The 17,811-nt window shown below is 43.5% G+C and overlaps 1 protein-coding gene across 1 annotated transcript in view; it reads right to left on the reverse strand.

Annotated features, from left to right (window-relative positions):
• Positions 1–17,811, reverse strand: part of DNAH9 (dynein axonemal heavy chain 9) — a 305,997-nt gene that overhangs the window by 226,515 nt on the left and 61,671 nt on the right. Inside the window, exons 15-19 of the mRNA XM_058676055.1 lie at positions 15,190–15,325; positions 12,294–12,490; positions 11,751–12,184; positions 3,018–3,240; positions 2,266–2,432 (exon numbers count right to left, since the gene is read on the reverse strand). Of these exons, the coding sequence (XP_058532038.1) occupies positions 2,266–2,432; positions 3,018–3,240; positions 11,751–12,184; positions 12,294–12,490; positions 15,190–15,325 (1,157 nt within the window). The remainder of the gene's footprint in view (positions 1–2,265; positions 2,433–3,017; positions 3,241–11,750; positions 12,185–12,293; positions 12,491–15,189; positions 15,326–17,811) is intronic.

Consider the following 17,811-nt stretch of genomic DNA (forward strand, 5'->3'; position numbering starts at 1 on the left):
ACGAGCATGAGTTCAATTTCACAAACTCAATTCTATATGCAGAGAGACGTCAAAGGAGTAAGCCTTAGCCTGGGAAAGAATAGCCCCCAGAGAAGTCCCACATGTTTTGAGCAATAGATATTTCTCGGGAACGAGGGCCTGGCCCCTGTGGCAATTATTCCAAAGGGATATGGACTCATTTGGAACTACCTGCCCTGGCAGGATTGCTTAAAAGGAAGCAATTATTTCCCTTTAGGGTGGCAGTTCTCCAATTTAGCTGCAAATTGTAATCACCCCGGCAGCCTTACAAACTAACACATGGATCTCGCTTCCAGAGACTGTAGCTTAGTTGGCTGGTAGAGCACACTGGGCAGTGAGGGTTTTGATGCTATTGTGTAGCCAAAAGAGCAGGACATTGTTGGAGCATCACATTCTGTGTGTCTTGACCTTATGAGTAGTTTACACACAGTCGGCCCCCGCCTCTTAATGCATTTGCTTTACTCCTTCTAGCTCCGAGAATGGTGCTTGGGAAGTCACAACTACTTAATAAATGTTTGACGAATTAATGATAAGAATGGCCTTTACAGAAGGTAGAGAAGAGTCAGGGATGGGAAGGGATTGACTAACAGGTTCCATGTCATAGCCAGAGAGGAGGAGAGAGGTCTGGTGTTACTATTACCTAGCTATTTGCTACCATACACAGCTAGCAAAAGCCATATGGTATAATTCCAAATAAGCAGAAGAGAAGATTTTTAGCTTTCTCCTCAGAAAGAATTACAGCTGTTGGAAATGGCGGATAACAAAAATTTCCTAACTGATTCACTATATATGTGGATTGAAAGAACACTCTATGTCCCATAAATATAAACAATTTTATTATCTGTCAAAGAAAAAAAATTTAAAGATATTAGAACTTGATGGTGTGTCAGGTTGGGTGACCAACCAACCAAGCTTGCCTGGAACAGAGGGGTTTTCCAGACACGATAATTTCAATGCTAAAATCAGAATAGTCAGTGGTGAAAACCAGGAAGGCTGGTCACCATACTGCAGAACACACATAGCTAAAATCTTTCTAGAATGATCTCTTTAGTCCTGAACACAACTCTATGAATGCTAATCACAACCTGCACATAACTGATGAGAAAACCAAAGCGAAAGATACTAAGTCACTTGCCATGTCACAAGTACTAAGGAGTAGACCCCATGGCAGTCTCCAGGGAGCCTGAATTCAGAGTCCAAGTACTGAATCGTTTGATTTAGGAGAGCTTCAATTTATGGAAATGTGGAATTAACAGTATTTGGTTTCAAATTTTTTTTTGAAAACCATGGATAGATTTTTTATAATATGTATTTCCCATGAACTTTTTGGAAACTGCTTATGTTTCCTTTCTAATAGTTGTGATTTCTTTTTTTAAATTTATTTGTTACTTTCCTATTCCTGCTGGTAAGTAACCTCTCAAAATAAAAAAGTTCGTCACTCTTTACATAGAGCATTCTCCAGTTTGGAAATTTCCAAGTCTGTCTAAGCAAAACCAAAGAAGACAAAAGCCAGAAACTCAATGCAAGGGAATAGAAAACCACTCATGGAAATGGAGGCATGGGAGGGGACTTGATGTGGCTGGCCCATGGGTAGACAAGCGGACTGCTGGCTCAGATCAACGTGTCCTGATCGAATCTCCTGAAGCTGACGAGTGCTTTGGTAGCAAACCCCTGGTTGGTGGCTGCACCAGGAAGGAAACTTCTGAGAGACAAACCCTGATGTGTGTTCAGTGGAGTACATGTGAGTGGCACTTTCCATTCTACTCCGGCTCTGCTTGTATGCACACCCATACTAACAAGTACAGCAGTGCCTACCTATTGTACTGCCAAGAGAAAACTCCCTGAAGCAAGTCTTTAACTAAATCCTTCCTTTTGGCTACCAAAACACCTTCTCAAATGATTTAAGAAGTCTATCAGGCATTCTATAAAGTCAAAAGGGGAGAAGTCTGGGAAGACTCAGAACACTTTTCTTTTACCATATACATACTTGGACATATAAGAAGATCCTTTATTTTTTTTTAAGGTCATGAGTTTGGCAGTGTTTGTATAGTCCTCTCACATAGGTCATGATAGGACTCTGCCTGCATTGGCATGGTGTGCCAACCAAAGGACCTGCACGGAAGGGAAGGCTGTCATTTAGTCTTCCTCTGCTAAGGACTTACACCAACTTGGCAAGAAGGTCAACAGTGACTCAGGCATGGCAAAGTCCCCAACAAGTGAGAAAGTAGAGATGGCTTTGGTCCCTACCTGAAGGGGGCTTCTCTGTGGAATCGCTCCCAGAAGTGCTGCTGTTCAGAGTCGAAGGCTGTGCATTTCTGGCGGAGGACGGCCACTTCGTTTGCCTGCAGTGGGGCCACCTGCTGCCGCACAGTGATGGCCATCTTTTTTAGGTTGTTCCATTTCTCAGGCAGCTCCTGCAAGAGAAGACGTCAGGGTGGTCAGCCCCACGAGGTGCTCCCTCTACACCATGATCCTGAGGCTGGGCCGATTCCACATGCTTTTATCACATACTAAAGAGTCACATAGAGGTATGGTGGTATCATTTGCTCACACACTAGACTTCTCCCCACCCCACTCTTCTTTGACCTGCCTCCCTAGTTTCCTAGTCTCTCAAGCATCATCTAAATTCAATCCACACTGTTCTGATTCTGAACCTCTAGCCAGGAGCCTTGTGGCTCATGCCCCACACTTTCCTCTTATCCATCTTATCCCTCAGACCAGACTTTCTTCCTTTGAATTGAAAACTGGGTTCATCTATGATTCTGAGTGGTGGGGAAGCCTCCTTCCTGTCTAATTCTCTCCTATATCTCCATCATTACAAATGACTGAGTTTCCAGAATGTACTAAATATCACACATATGTCACTTGCTACAGTTCCAAAAACATAGGCCTTGGCTAAACACCAAGCCCTCTTTGTCATTTATTTCAGTCCATCTCACCCCACCCTGAAATCCTAAGACTTCAACCTCTTTTTATAAGAAATACACAAAGGCACTGACCTCTAGCTGGCTAAACACCGTTTCTGGCAATTCTTGCTCGTAGGTCTTCAGCAATTCGATAGTTTGCTTTAGGGGCTCAAACATCTCATCAGTGCCACTCTGCCGTTCTTTAAGAGCCACAAGGCGGCCCATAATCTCAACCAGCCCTTGGGAATCTCCTTTTTCGACTTTCTTGAGCAAGCCACTTTCACTATTTGTTATGAACTCTTCAAGGTCGGCCAAGCTGAACAACATAAAGAGAACTTGAGTCATTTCCCTTTCATGCTTCATAAGCAGTATTTCTTTTCTTCTTGAACAATCATGGCTATTAGCATGCAAAACTTCCCAGGTCTGCTGTGCATTCTGTATATGCTAATTCCTGCTGTTAAGAATATGGCCTTTCTGGGGTGGGTGCTTGACTCATTTTGCAATGCCCACGTGCCATATGGGTGTGCCTAGCTTCCAGATCCAGTCGTGCTTCTGATTCCAGCTTCCTACTAATGCGTACTGTGCCAGGTGGCACATGATAGCTCAAGTAATTTGGTCTCTGCCGCTAACACGGGAGACTTTGGTTGAGCTCCTGTCCCCTAGGCATTTGGGGAGAAAAAGAGCAGATGGGATCTCTCTCTCTCTCTCTCCTTCAAATACAGTTAATTTTAAATAAGAGAATATGTCATTTTCCACAAGTGCAAGGTCATGGTGGGAGAAAAGGACTGAGACCCATCCTGCGGAGGAGCCTCGGCTGGCATGACAGCTCAAGTGTGATCTGAGGTAGCATCCTGAACAAGAGAAAGGACCTGAGCAGCATAACTGTTGGCACTGGAATAGGTCTACAGATTAGCTGCTCATTGTGTGTAAATATTAACACCGTGGTTTCACTTATGTGAAGGGTAAAAGGAAACTGCTGTTTTTGCAGGTTTAAAATTTAAGTTTGAGATTATGTCAAAGTTCAAAGTAAGAAAAAAAACACAATGGTCTCTAGAGTCAGACACGTTTGGTTTTGACTTTGATACTTGTTTTTACATTTTATGTTATCCATTGGAGAGACAGACAGGCTAGACAAATGGAGCGGGTAGACAGAGATCAAGTTCAAAGCAAGAAAAAAAAACGATGGTCTCTAAAGTCAGATACATGTGGCTTTGATTTTGATGCTTGTTTTTACATTTTATGTTATTGAAGAGACCGACACATTGCGAGGCAGACAGAGAGTATGTGCGGATTTACTTCCTTGGTGCCTGCTCTAGCTGAGATGGGCCAGGCCCAAGCTAGCAATCAGCTGGGCTCTCCCATGTGAATGGCATGGACCCTACTCCTTGAGCTATTACTTGCTACTTTTTAGTGTTAGTATCAGCAGGGACCTAGAATCGTGAGTGGAGGCAGCACTTGACCCCAGGCACTTCAAGGTAGCTTGTGGGCCTCCCCAGTGACATCTTAACCACTGTACCAAATGTTGCTCCTGATTTGGGCAATTCAGTAAGTATGTGACCAGGGCCAGGTCATCCAACATCTCTGAGCCTAAATTTCTTCACCCAGAAGACTAGAAAAAAAGTATTTCTCATTATTTGCTGAGAGTTAAATGAAACTCATTCCCCACTTTAACAAATATTCACTAAATTGCTATAATAAACCCCAGCACGCATCCCACTCCTGAGATACAATGATAAATAAGAGAAACAGATTCCAACCTTATGAAGGAAACATTCTGGTAGCAAAAAATAAATGGAAATAAATCAATGAAATGAATTTTGTAGTTTCCACACAACGGTTTCTAATGGAAAAAAGCAAAGATAAGGAGGAAAGCACTAAAGACAGAAAGGGCTATTTTCTAGGAAATGGTCAGATAGGGCCCTTCTATGGAAGTGAAACTGAAAGGAAAAGTAAATCATGCAGGGGAAGGAGGCATAGAAAGAAATGGGAGAAGAGCAATCCCGGTGGAGGGATGTCACGTGCAAAGGCATTGGGGTTGGATGAGGTTGGGTTTATTCAAGGAAAAGAGAAAAGTCAGAAAAGGCAAAAGCCTGAGGGGTAGGGTTGGCACAGTGGCACAGAAGCTTAAGCAATAGCTGTACTGCCAGCGTCCCATATGAGCATTGATCAGATTCCCGTCCCCTGCTAATGTCCCTGAGAGAGCAGAACAGACAACCCAGGTACTTGGGCCCTTGCCACTCGTGTGGGAGCCCCAGATGGAGTTACAAACCCTTGGTTTCAACCTGTTCAGCCCAGCCTCTGCAGTCATTTGAGCAGTGCATCAGTGGGTGAAGAGTGAGCTCTCTCTCTCCCCAGCACTCTGCCTTTCAAGACAATAAAAGTAATTGTTTTCAAAGGCATGAGGGATATAGGAGGAAGAGAATCAGTGAGGGTCAGTAACATAGGGTCTTACTGGCTATAGGGAGAACTCCAGATTTTATTTAAAGTGTGAGAATTCTGAGTAGCAAAGGCACAATTGATTTACTTCCTAAAAAATTTTTCTGTAGCTGGAGAACAGATTTTAGTTGGAAAGTAATTTTACTACATATGATTGGATTAGTTATCAATATTTCATTATATTAGTTATTAGGGAGACAGGAATGAAAGCCAGGAGGACAGCAACGGACTCTTGGGGCTCTCCACTCTCCAGGTGGTAGAAGTTTTCAGCTTCAACTTAAGACAGTTGGTGTGAGAAGTGATCAGAATTCAGGAAGTCCAGCAAAATCCAGAAAGAAATGAATCACACCGATAATTTATATCAAACTACATATTGCTAGGAGGAAAAACATGTTAAAATAAGCTTCAGTGTAAAGCCAGACTTTTGTCCAAACAAACTAAAACCATGGAACAATTAGATTGATGATTGATTATGCCACAGCACAAATGGAAGCCAGGACAGAGTAAAATAACAGAATAATCTTTTCAATATTCCAAGAAAAATTATATTATTCTGCAATTTTTTTTCTGCTCCAAAACTATTTTTTTCCAAGAATAAGGCAAAATAGTTAGATTTTAGAGAAAGAAAGAATAACAAATTTCCATCAGTAGATTTTGTCTAAATGTACTTCCAAAGGATGTGCCCAGGTGGCAGGTGTATCCCAGAAATATTCAAAGAGTAAAGATATTGGTAAAGATGTTGATAAATCTAAGTATTGTTGTATAGATAGATATACAAATAAAGCATCATTTGTGGAGCTTACATAAATAACACAGAGCAATCTAAGTGACAGGGAACTGTAGGATATAACCTGATGATAAAACATCTTTGTATGGACTGTGAGGAGAGCAGAAATGTTAAAAAAAAATTTTGTTTCTTTTAAGGGCACTTATTGAAACAGCAGAGAGGCATAGTACAGCACTGAAACCAACAGAGGGAAAATGGAAAATGGAAAAGGAAAAATAAAACATAAAACAATGCAAGTAAACAGCAAGCTAAGAAGGAGAAAGAAAAAGAGTAAATGGAGAGCATAGAGCGTATCAACATGGCAGAATTAAATCCAAATATATCACAAAAAGTGTTAATCAACAAAGCCCTCTAGTTAAGGAATAAATGTTGTTAAAGTACATTAAAAACTCAGTTATTTATCAATTACAAAAATCCATCTTTATACAAAAAACACAGCAAGGTTTAAAGGCAAAGAATAAAAGGGAATACACCAGGCAAAAATCATTCAAAGAAAGTGAGGTTAGCTGTGTTAACATCAGACAAGCCAGACTTGACTGCAAGAAAGACAGCTATTGACAAAGAGGATCTTGAATGTTTGGTTAGAAGGTTCAATTTTCCAGGAAGATATGAAAAACAAACAAACAAAAAACCAACAACAATAACAAAAAAACCTGCGCGCGTCTGAACGGTGAGCTCAAAATATGTGACACAAAAAAATGTCAGATTTACAAGAAGAAACCGATAATATGCCATTCAAGCAGAAGGCTTTTAACGTGATTATCTCAATAATTGATAAGCAGAGTTTTGAAAGGCAGAGAGGAAACAGTAGGTTTGCACAGAACCATGCACAAGCTTGATTACACAGGCAGCCACAGAACACTGCATCCAGCAGTCAGAGAATGCATATGCTTTCCCAATGTACATAGAATACTTATAGAAATAGACTACAATACAGTTTACAAAGCAGAGTGCTACAATGTGTAAAGCTTTTTCTGACCACAAAGCCATTTAAGTCAGAGAACTAGTAACAAAAGTATAATTAGACAAATCCCATGCTTGGAAATTTAAAACATCTAAAGTCATTATAATAAATATTAAACCTAGGCAGAACTACAAAGAAAATACTTACTTACTGAAACATGTGAGAGGTAGGTGAAGTTATAATTAGAATTTGTAACTATAAATATTAGCATTCAAAAGGAGAGAGCCCAGAATGAACAAAGAAAGCCTCCATTTTAAGTTTGCTAAAGAGCAGAAAATAAATCCCACCAAAGTAGTAAAAGGAAATATTAAATCCAAAAGACTAAATCGAAATAAAAATCAAGGCACAACGAATAGAATCAAAGAGTTCATAAAACAGTTCTTTGTAAATCTCTTCAAGATTAATTAAGACAGGAAACCACAGTAGGAAAAAAAAGAGTAAGAACAAAATGAGAGACATACTGTCGTGTTCACAGAGATAAAACAGGTATAAGGAAAGCTTACATTCTGTAGCAAAAATGCGATTTACATAAGATGGATGAATTCCTAGAAAATACGGCTTTACTGAAAGTGACTTACTAAGGAACAGAAAAAAAAATCTTGACATTCCTATAACCACAAAAGAAATGATAAGTTACAATTGTCTCCCAAAGAAAATTCCAAACCCAGCTGTCCCAACAGGAGAGTTAAATCAAATTTTCAAAGCTCAGAGAATCCCAATATTATGCCAGCTCTTCCAGAGCATAAAAATTACTTCCCAATTTGTTTTTATGAAGCTAGCAAAAAATACAAAGCCAAAATCAGACAGAAACCATGTTAAAATTGAAGGCCATTCTCAACCATAAACACAGCTGTAAGAATGTCAAACTATGATCTATGAGCAGAATGAACCATTGGCTAAACTGGAAAAGATGAGACCTTGTGTTGAGTTTTAATCTTAGCAACACCAAGGTCGTTACAAATTAGCAATCAGGTAATATAGTCACCACATTAAAATTGTAAGGGGATAAGCAGAATTCTCTTAAAGGACTTTGAAAAAGCACTTGATAAGATTTAATGGTTATTTATGTTACTCTTATTAAATTAGCACTAGAAGGAAATTTCTGTAATCAGATAAAGAGGACACACACACACACACACACCCCTCATAACTAATTTGACATTCAGCAGCAAATGCTGAAAGTATCCCTTTCGGCTCAAGGATCAGTGGAGGATGTCTGTTGTCACCGCTTGGGATCAATACTCTCCTGGAGGTTCTAGCCAGTGGAAGGCCAACTTGAATTGTATGTTCATGAATTTAACGTGAGACTAGGTCAGAAGGTTGGCGTGTCTTGGCTCTATCTAAGACGCATCACTCAGGCACAAGTGTGGAGTAGTGAGTTTCAGGAGAGCTAAGGTTTTATAGAGTGGGAAATCAGGGGTGGGGAGCAAGGAAGATAGACACTGAAAAGCAATGGAGTCAATGGCCTGGGACTCTTGATGGGTGTGAAGAATTCTGCACAGTGGGGTTGCCAAGCACATGAAGTGGAGAGATAGCAGGTAGTGCTCAGCAAATGGAACGCTTACACCTGCACTTCCAAAGGGAGGCCAGGCCTGGGTGTATGGTGCAGCAGCTAGGTTTCTGCTTGAGACACCTGCAGAATGTCTCCTTTCAAGACTCCAACTTCCTGCTGATGTGCACCCTGGGGCAGCAGGTGATGACTCAAGTACTTGGGTACCTGTCACCCATGTGGGAGACCTATATTGAGTTCTTGGCTTTGGCCCAACCCAACCCTGGCTATTGAACGCATTTGGGAGCAGGGGACGGACAAGTGGTTGTGAGGTTTGTCTCTGTTTCTCAGCCTTTCAAATAAGGTATAAGAAAGAGGAGAATTATATTCCCGTCTTTCCCTCTGCCCCATCAAAAGTACAACCCAGAAGGAGGTAGCAGAAGTGTGGCAGAGATTAAGAGCATTGGCTTGAAGAAGCCAACAAAGACAGGGACAGGTGTGAAGTATGAAGGAGACTCTGTAAGGCCACTGGGGGTGATCATCAGCAGAACGGACAGGATGATAGGCTGAACCCCATGATGAGATCTGCCAGAGATGGACAGAGAACTGCAGCCAGGAGGAGTGTCAGGTGGTACAGTCCCATAGCATTTGCTTCTAAAGCGGTGGGTGATGAAATGGACTGGTAGGAGCGCTGAAGGACAAGGACCTCCTTCCCAAGTGCAGACTCAAAAGGTCAGTGAGAGAAGGAAAAAAATCAGCCTCCACATGTGTATGCTTAAGGGGAAGCAGTGTCCCTAGGGGAGAGACGAGCCTCAGCAGAAACAGGTGACGAGAGAAAAATGAAGGGAACACGGAACATTCACTGACAAAAGACTTGGGGGTTGGGATGGGGTACATTGGGTAAGATGTTGGTTCAGATACCTACAGTCCTTATCAGAGTACCTGGGTTTGACTTCTAATGTCCCTTCCAATCTCAGCTTCCTGTGAATGCACACCCTGGCAGGCAGCAAGTGATGGCTCACGTAATAGAATGTCTGCACTCAAGTGGGAGACCTGAATGGAATTCCCAGTTTTTCAATTCATTCTAGGCCAGTCCTGATTATCTTGGGCAAATGGGGCATGAGCCAGTGAATGAGAGATCTCTGTCTCCATGTCTCTTGCTTTCAGATAAACAAAATTAATATTCAAGGTTTTATTTCTCTTTTATTAAGAGATCCCCAGGTCTAGTAGCTGGTCCCAGGGGTGGCTTGACAATACTGAGTATGAGTCGAGTCAGATATTAGGGCAGAAAGAGCTGAATGGAGATATGGGTGTCAGTGCTAAAAGCAGACTTTATTTCTGACAGGGAGAGAAGTACGTAAGACACGAGGTAAGGTGGGATTAACCCTGACCGATTAAGGGAAGGTGGAGACCACATAATCACATGGCCTGTAGTAGATGCTCAGTAAAATGTATCTATCTTATCCAATTGTCAAGAACACACACGACACATTCCCCTCAAGTGTGGCGAAGGAGACAATCCAGAAGGTGCCTCGGCAGTGTCCAGTGGTACTTTCTTTTTTCAGAGATGAGGGAAGAGGGGTTCAAGAACAAGAGCTCAGGCCCACTGACTGTTCTACTGCACATCGTGCCATTAAACCCACTTTGCAGGGTTCTGGAATCCGACCTGCTTAATATCCATGGCAGTTGCTCTCACCAGGGACCTCCTCCTTCCAGACCAATTCCTTTACATGCCAACGACTGCTCTGCAGGCACACAGCACCCATCCTGTCCTCCGAGTGTGGTTCCCACAGTCTGAGTTGCAGACAGTGAAGGGATCACACCCTAATCACCCTGCCCCAAAGCCTCCTGAAATCATTGAAACTTGCCAGACCTAAGTCTCTGGTTCTCTGCCATGCTGATCCCTTCCCACAATAAGCCACACATCCCATGTGCCTCTTCCGAGGATGCCTCCTGATGACTTCCCTTGTGTGATTCTTCTCTTGGGACCTGTGAATAATCAGCTATTTCTTTGAAGCCAGTCATCTCTGAATCTGTTGACCTCCCCTGTAGCTAGATAACAGCAAAATCTACCTTGTAAAGCATATCCCTGCTCACGCAAAGGAACCCTGGGACAGCTCCACCCCCCCCCCCCCCACACACACACAGTGTTGCTCCATTTGGGGCCATCTGTTGCTGCTCTGCCTCCTGCCACGGCTTACTCCTGTTGCCCTCAAGGGCCTCAATGAACACTAGGCTTCAGGATGGTGGGAAACTGGCTGCTGCTTCTGGAAGAGCACATGGGGAGCCCTATTTGAACACCCCCATGTGATGCTTTCCTGGTGCTTTCTGCACTGGTGGATGTCATCCTTGCAACATTCCTCAAGTTTATAGGTGGACAGGTGATTCCTCCACTGTGCCATTTCCTCTCTGCTCATGCTCCCAGTGGCTTAGGGCAGTCACAACACTAAGACGGGCTCCCTCCCCATTTAGTAAAGGGGTCAGCCTGTTTTTTTTTTTTTTTCATGGTGATTGCTGAACTACAAGAGAGGAGCTATGGCTGTCCCCAGGACAGGAGTCAAGATTCTCACTGTGGCAGAGCTCTGGGGACAGGGTCAGTGACTAGGGGACCAAGTTAGCCAAGTGCCTTACTCATACAGAGGGGGACGCTCTGCAATAGACAGCCTGGGGTGAGGCAAGGTCATCTAGATCCAGAGTGGGGCAGGCAGAATTTTAGATCCAGGGCTAGCATGGCACAAATAGGCATGCAGGAATGTGTGCACAGTGGGACAACGTGAGACAAGGATAAAAGGCAGAAATAAAATCCAAGAGGCCCACTGGAACCCCTCTGCTCCCCAGGCTTGCAGTCAGAGGAGGCTGCATCTACTATTACTGTCTCTCTAACATTACTTACCACTTCCCCAAGTGCCTTTCACACACTGGGCATAAAGTGGAAAATAAAACAGAGTCCTCACCTGGTGGCCAGAGGAAACAGAAGGAACAAAGTCACCCTGGTGTCCCAAAACCCTGAACAGGTTGTTTTAAATTTTAACGTAAGCCACAAATCCACGGGGGCAAAAAAAAATCGAAAGATTAGGAAAAACAAAACCAAACAAACGAACAAAACCACTGTGTTCCTGACAGCCAGAGCTGCTAGGCCAACTGTGTTACCTGTTAGTGACAGAGTCAACGAGATGCTGTTTGAAAGTGAGGCTCCACTTCTTAATCACATTCAGCAGAGATGCCTTAAAAGGCCGCACGTCGATCTTCATCCAACCGTCCATCACCTTGACCGGCTCCAGCCCACACACCTCCTCAAAGAGCTTTTCGTAGGAGTCGATCTGTGCTTTAAACTGGTGGAGGAGGGGCGGAGTCTCTGGGATGCCCTTGCCTTCCTCGGCGGCGTGGGCTTCCACCTCCTCCGGTGTGAGGACGTGACCGTACAGCAGGAACTGGCCCAGGGTCTCTCTGCGGTCTTCCACGTAGAGGCCAGCGTACTGGCTAAAGCTGTTCCGGTAGCCGCAGCAAAGCGCCATTACACCCTTCACCCTCTCCATGAGTACACTGCGCAGGCTTGCCAGATCGGCCATGGCCTCCAGCTCAACCTTGGGTAGGAGGGGGACAATGGCAGTGGGCTGGGCAGAAGCTCTCCCTGGGGCGGGTAGCATGGTTTCACCACTCTTGCCTCCACCCCTTACCCCTGCCCACCAATACCTGGTAGTGAGGAGAGCTGTTGTGTGGGGAGAGTCTTGGCACCAGAGAGGAGATCTTGAAAATGCTGCTGACGAGGCCTTGGACAATGTCATAGAAGCCCCCCTTGGCCCCGGACTCCAGAGACGGACAGAAAACTAATTCTGGGATGGCTAGGCTCATTTGCACTTCAAATATGGGGTTGACTCCTGCCTTGCACTCTGAAAAACAAGCAAAAGCGAACAACCAAGAAAAGTGGGGAACAGGCTAAGCTGAATATTGCTTGAAAGGCACTAAAGCATTTCTGACCTTTAGTAAGATGTTGGAGTGCAGCAGAAGGGAAATGGAAAGTCTGCGGGCACCCCCACAGAGGGGAGGGGGACAGCTTTTGCTGTGTCTCTCGACAGGGACTCTCTCTTTTCATTTTTTTTTTTTTTGATAGGACAGACCTTGTGCTGTCCCGGGAGCTGCAGGACACTGACCCTCCCCAGTGACCGACCACGCCCAGGGAATCTCCTTCCACATTCTCAAATTTTTTTTTGCGCCAGAATAAATTTATCTTTTAATTGTATTCCCCACAAACTTTTTGAAGTTTCTATGAATACTTAACATATTCACCAAGGAAATTGCATGTAGTTTATGGAATTTAAGAGACTTACAAGGATATCTTGATTACTGGGATGGGTGTTTGGTTGCAGTGAGGACAGTGGTTAAGATATCTGCATCATACATCAATGTACCTAGCAGGAGCTTCCTGCTAATGTAGTCTCTGGTGGTGACAGCTCACCTACGTGGTTCCTTGCCACCCAAATGGGACACTGGATTGAGTTCTCAACTCCTGCTTCCTGACCTTTCAGGCCTCAGTCTTCTCAGGAATTTGGAGTCTCTTTCTCACTCTGTGCATGCCTCTCAAATAATAATAATGATGAAAGAAAATTTTATCTGTGTTCGTCCATGCGCTAAAATGAGAACTCAGTTTCTGCATCAGATGCAATGTCAGCCTAACTCACACACAGGCAGGCTGTCCTGGTTCCACATCTCAGTCCACGGAAGTCATTTCAGGAGGTACGAGGGGTGGCAGCATTTCTGGGATGGTGTAGATAGCGTTTAAGGTTGCAAGGGGTGGTAATGAGGTCACCCTAAGCCATGGGAATGGTATGGGCTTGCCCAACCTAAAGTAGCTAAAAATGATGAGATGGATCTGTGAAGGAAAAACTGCCCAGCTAGGCTGCTGTAAAGGGTCACCATGATTTTCCCCTTCTCAGAGGACACCCTCTTGATGCTTTTCCACTGCCCTTCAGTTGACCAGCAGCTCTTCAACTTCTCCTTGGCTCCTCAGTTCCAGCTGCTGCAGAGTCCATCTCGTGCCACCTCCAGGGATTTGCAGAGCCTCTGTATGGTGAAGCAGAGGTGTCCTCCTGGCCATCTAATTCCATGGAGGGAAGGTAACTTGGGCAGTCTTGAAGACCACCAGCTCTGACCTATCTGTCCTTTCATTCTTTTATTCCCATAACACGGCAAGCAGCATGTTAGCTCAGATCAGGATAGCTGGGTGTGGCTATTGTTTGTCTCTGTGATTGATCTGCACTGTCTCATGACCAGGCTGTCTTCTTACATCTTCTAAGGAAGGGCTGAGGAGTGAGACCCCATGAAGCTCCAAGAGCAGAGGAGACTTGGGCAGGTCACTAAGGTAAGCTTGACTGTGCTGGGCTCTGGGAGCCAGCTCTCCAGTCTTGGTGCCTCTGCTCTATGCCCTGCTGGGTCACTGGTCACCAGATGCTACGAGGTAAAACATTCTCCTGCTTTTCCCACCCTGTTAGACCCCTTTGATCCTGTTGCCAGGTGTTCTTCACTTGGATATCTCCATACCCTGCAAGCACAGATCATTTTCATTCCTCAGCTGCTCTAACTCCCAAGACCATGAGGCCGCCCACTGTGGCTGCACTCAGTGCTGAGCCCTTTCTTATGCCTGAGCTCTGAACCTGCATGCTCCCTCTTCAATGGTCTGGATATCTGCACACTGGTCCTGGCCTATACACTTTAACTGTATAATTGACTTCCAACCTTGGGTTGCACTTGATATCATCAGCTCTCATCTCCGCTTCAGCCTCCAGGTTTAAAACATTCACCTCTGCCTTTTCATTTTGTCCGGTTCTTCAATAGGAACCTCGCTCAGCATCTTAGAATTTGCCAGAATGTAAAGGTTCAACTAGCCTTCCAGCATGGAACAGAAAACATCTTTCCTTCCCGTCTCACCATTTACCAGCCAAGACTAACCTTTATTAGATGGCCTTCAGAGGTCATGCGCCTTTGTCCAGCTTATCCACCATCAACCCAATGTCCTTCAGTGTTTCCAGTAACTTCAGAGAATTGCCATTACCACCTTAACATTGCTTCTGAAAGTCATCTCGTCTGTTTCCCATCTGACTGCATTTCACACAGAAACATTCCTTTATCTTGCACTCATCTTGGCTACCACAGCCTCTCTGCATTCTTTGAAAAGCCGCAGAGTTCCAGCTTTATGGCACAGAACATCTCTGCCCCTACCAACGTCATGAGTCAAGCATGGATGAAGCTGTCATTTACTAAGTGCCCTTCCTGCTATTGCAACCTAGTCATTCCCCTTCACTGAAGCTTGACTTCGATTGAATTAGCTGTTAGGCTTTTTCACTTTAGCCATGGACTTCACTACCTGAGGGCCCAATTTATCACTTGATTTTTAAAGAGTCGGAAATTTCTTTCTCTTTCAACAATGTAGGAAGTCACTACTTTGGCCATGCTGCTGTGTATCATTCACGAAAAGTCCACAGCATTTATGGGAAAGTTATGGAGTGCTCAATTGCACTTCGATTTAACTCAGTGGAAGCTGCTATTTGTTATCCTGCCCCTAATAACCCACATCCCACAATTCAGTAAGTACCAGTATTCTCCAGGAGGTACTTGAGGGAGCACTCAATGGCAAGAAAGAATCCATCCAGCAACATTTGATCAATATAGTTAACGTAAGTATTCCAGGTATTGGAGGTTGGGTCTGCTGAAAACAGATCCAGGTTTTCCTACAGGAGGAAGAAGAAAGGATAAAACCATGTTTAATAGCAAGCAAGAACGGAAATGATCATCATTTTCATGGAGAAAAAGTCCTCTTGTGACAAACTGACTTTTATGTGAGCAACCAACCCATCAGGCTTAGTGAGTATATGCAGAGTGAATCCCTGAAGGGAACATTTGGTCCCATCTCTGAGCATGGAAGGTGATCAGGCTGCCTTCGCAGCATGCATATTGACAGAGGTCATGGGTGTGCTTCCTGAATGCTGACCGATGTACTGTGGAGGAAGCTGCATCAGGGCAGAAGGTAGGGGAGGCAGAGGAAGGAGTAGTAAGGGGAAGAGGACTCCATGGTTCAGTATGTGTATGAAATTTGATGTTTCAAGGAACAAAAAGTTTAGAAATGAGCTGGAGAATTTGCAGTTGGCTTCCATATGAAGTAAAAGCCTTCATCATACTGAATGATTTAGAAAGCACGCGCATTATAAACATCTCTCTCTTCTCCTACTCTTCTACGTGATATGGTTTCTGGCATGATGGAGCCCAAGAGTCACCCTGGTAACAAGGTTGGAAGTCAAGGAAAGAAAGCCTAAAAGCTCAGAGAGGTCAAGCATGAGCATTCCACTTACTCCTTATCATGTTCATGATTAACACTTTTTATAGCAACGTTCCAATGATCTGATATCTCAGAGAAAGCAATGACTAATTTACAGGAGTCACTGTTCTGTGTGACTCACACTTACGCCTCTTTAGGAAATGTTACCATGTTGTAAATCTCCACAGACTGAAACAATAGCACAACCCTGCCTTTGAGTGGCACAATTTTAAACTTCCCAAGAGGTACTACCTACACTGTTTCTTCCTTTGTAGATTTGAAATTTTCTTAATGACTTAAAAATCCATCATCATGCAAACTGTACCACTTATAATATAGCTCTTCTTGGATATTCTTAAGGTGTGTATTTCTGTTTACTTCTTCATTATGTAATTTCTAGTTTTGATGGGTGCTCTATGCCATTATTTTGTCTCTTCCTTATTGTTTGACTATTAATATCACTATATCTTTCTCCTTTCTTTATTAGCTCAACCTCACTGTGGTCTAAAGAATAAATGTGTTGTAATTTTCTGTGAAAAAGAGATGGCTAAGGTTGGTGGTGCTAACCAAGACAGAAGAATGAGACTGCGCATGTCCTGCCAATGAACTACCATGGAAGTGGATAAACCACAACAAAGTGTTGGTGTGGGGTGTAACTGGATAACCAAAGTAGGAAACCATCCTTGAGAGAAGCGAGCTTCACAACCACCCAGCCTTCTACTGAAAGACATTTTCTAAACTACAGCACACAAGGGAGTGGGACTTAACTAAAGCATTCCTCCCGATGAGGAGACAGCAATTGAAGGTCAGGACTACCAGTGTGGCTGGGGCCTCCTGAGGATTTGACTCAGTATTAGCCATACACGTTTATGGCAAGAACCTACGTAAAAACAGCTGCAGGGGCCCTAAGCCAGATAGAATATGTGTAAGTCATACAACTCTGGAGGAAATTTGACTTCTATCTGAAATAATACCAAGAGCTTGCAGATAAGCTGCAGATTCAGCAGAGATCACACAAGTGCCTTAGAGTTGGAGCTGCTCTACTCTACAGCAAGTTCTCTTTAGATCCTCCTTGGAGACGTTCAGCAGTGAACTTCGACCATATCAAGGTGACCCATGAGGAAGTTCTCTGCCTACCAAAGCGAACACCCAGGGATGTTTTAAAGCAACACTTAGATTTTCGTGTGACATTCACAAAACTTGCCTAGCACATAGCAAAAGGTTATGAGATATGCAAAGAAGCAGAAAAACGTGACATTCAGCAGGAGGGAAAATAGTCTCTAGGAACAGACTCACAAAGCAGTGTGTGTAGGTCCTGATTCTGCAGCTATCACAGCCCCAGAGTGCTCACCTGTTAGACGTACTTGGTGCAAGAGAAAAATAAACGTTAGTCTCTCTCTAAAAAGACTCAGTGAATAACATGGGTGTGGAATTAGCAGACAAAAACATCATAATTTGACAAAAAAAAGTCCCAGATTTGGCAAAAAGTGATTCAAGAAGTTTACAAACTCTAAGCAGAATGAATATAATAAAAAACCCACTTAAGCACATCATAGCTGAACTGAAAAGAAAATCAAAGATTAAAAGAGATTCTATTAAAAGCAGCCTGAGAGAAACAATACATTATGTATAGAAGAACAAGGATACAAATTATAGCTGGCTTCTTATAAGACTCATTGCCGGGCAGAAGACAATGACATAACTTCTAAAAAGAAAAGCAAAAACTATCTACACAGCTCTATATTCAGGGAAGAAATGCTTCACAAACAAGGGTGACGTAAGGACACTTTCAGATGAACAAACGCTGAACCGCAAAAAAGACTCAAAAAAAATTCTTTAGTCTGAAGATAAATGACCCCCAGTGGGAACTTAGATCTACAGAAATGGAATAACAAGCCTGAC

The sequence above is a fragment of the Ochotona princeps genome, chromosome 17 (assembly GCF_030435755.1).
Source record: "Ochotona princeps isolate mOchPri1 chromosome 17, mOchPri1.hap1, whole genome shotgun sequence".
Taxonomy (NCBI): domain Eukaryota; kingdom Metazoa; phylum Chordata; class Mammalia; order Lagomorpha; family Ochotonidae; genus Ochotona; species Ochotona princeps.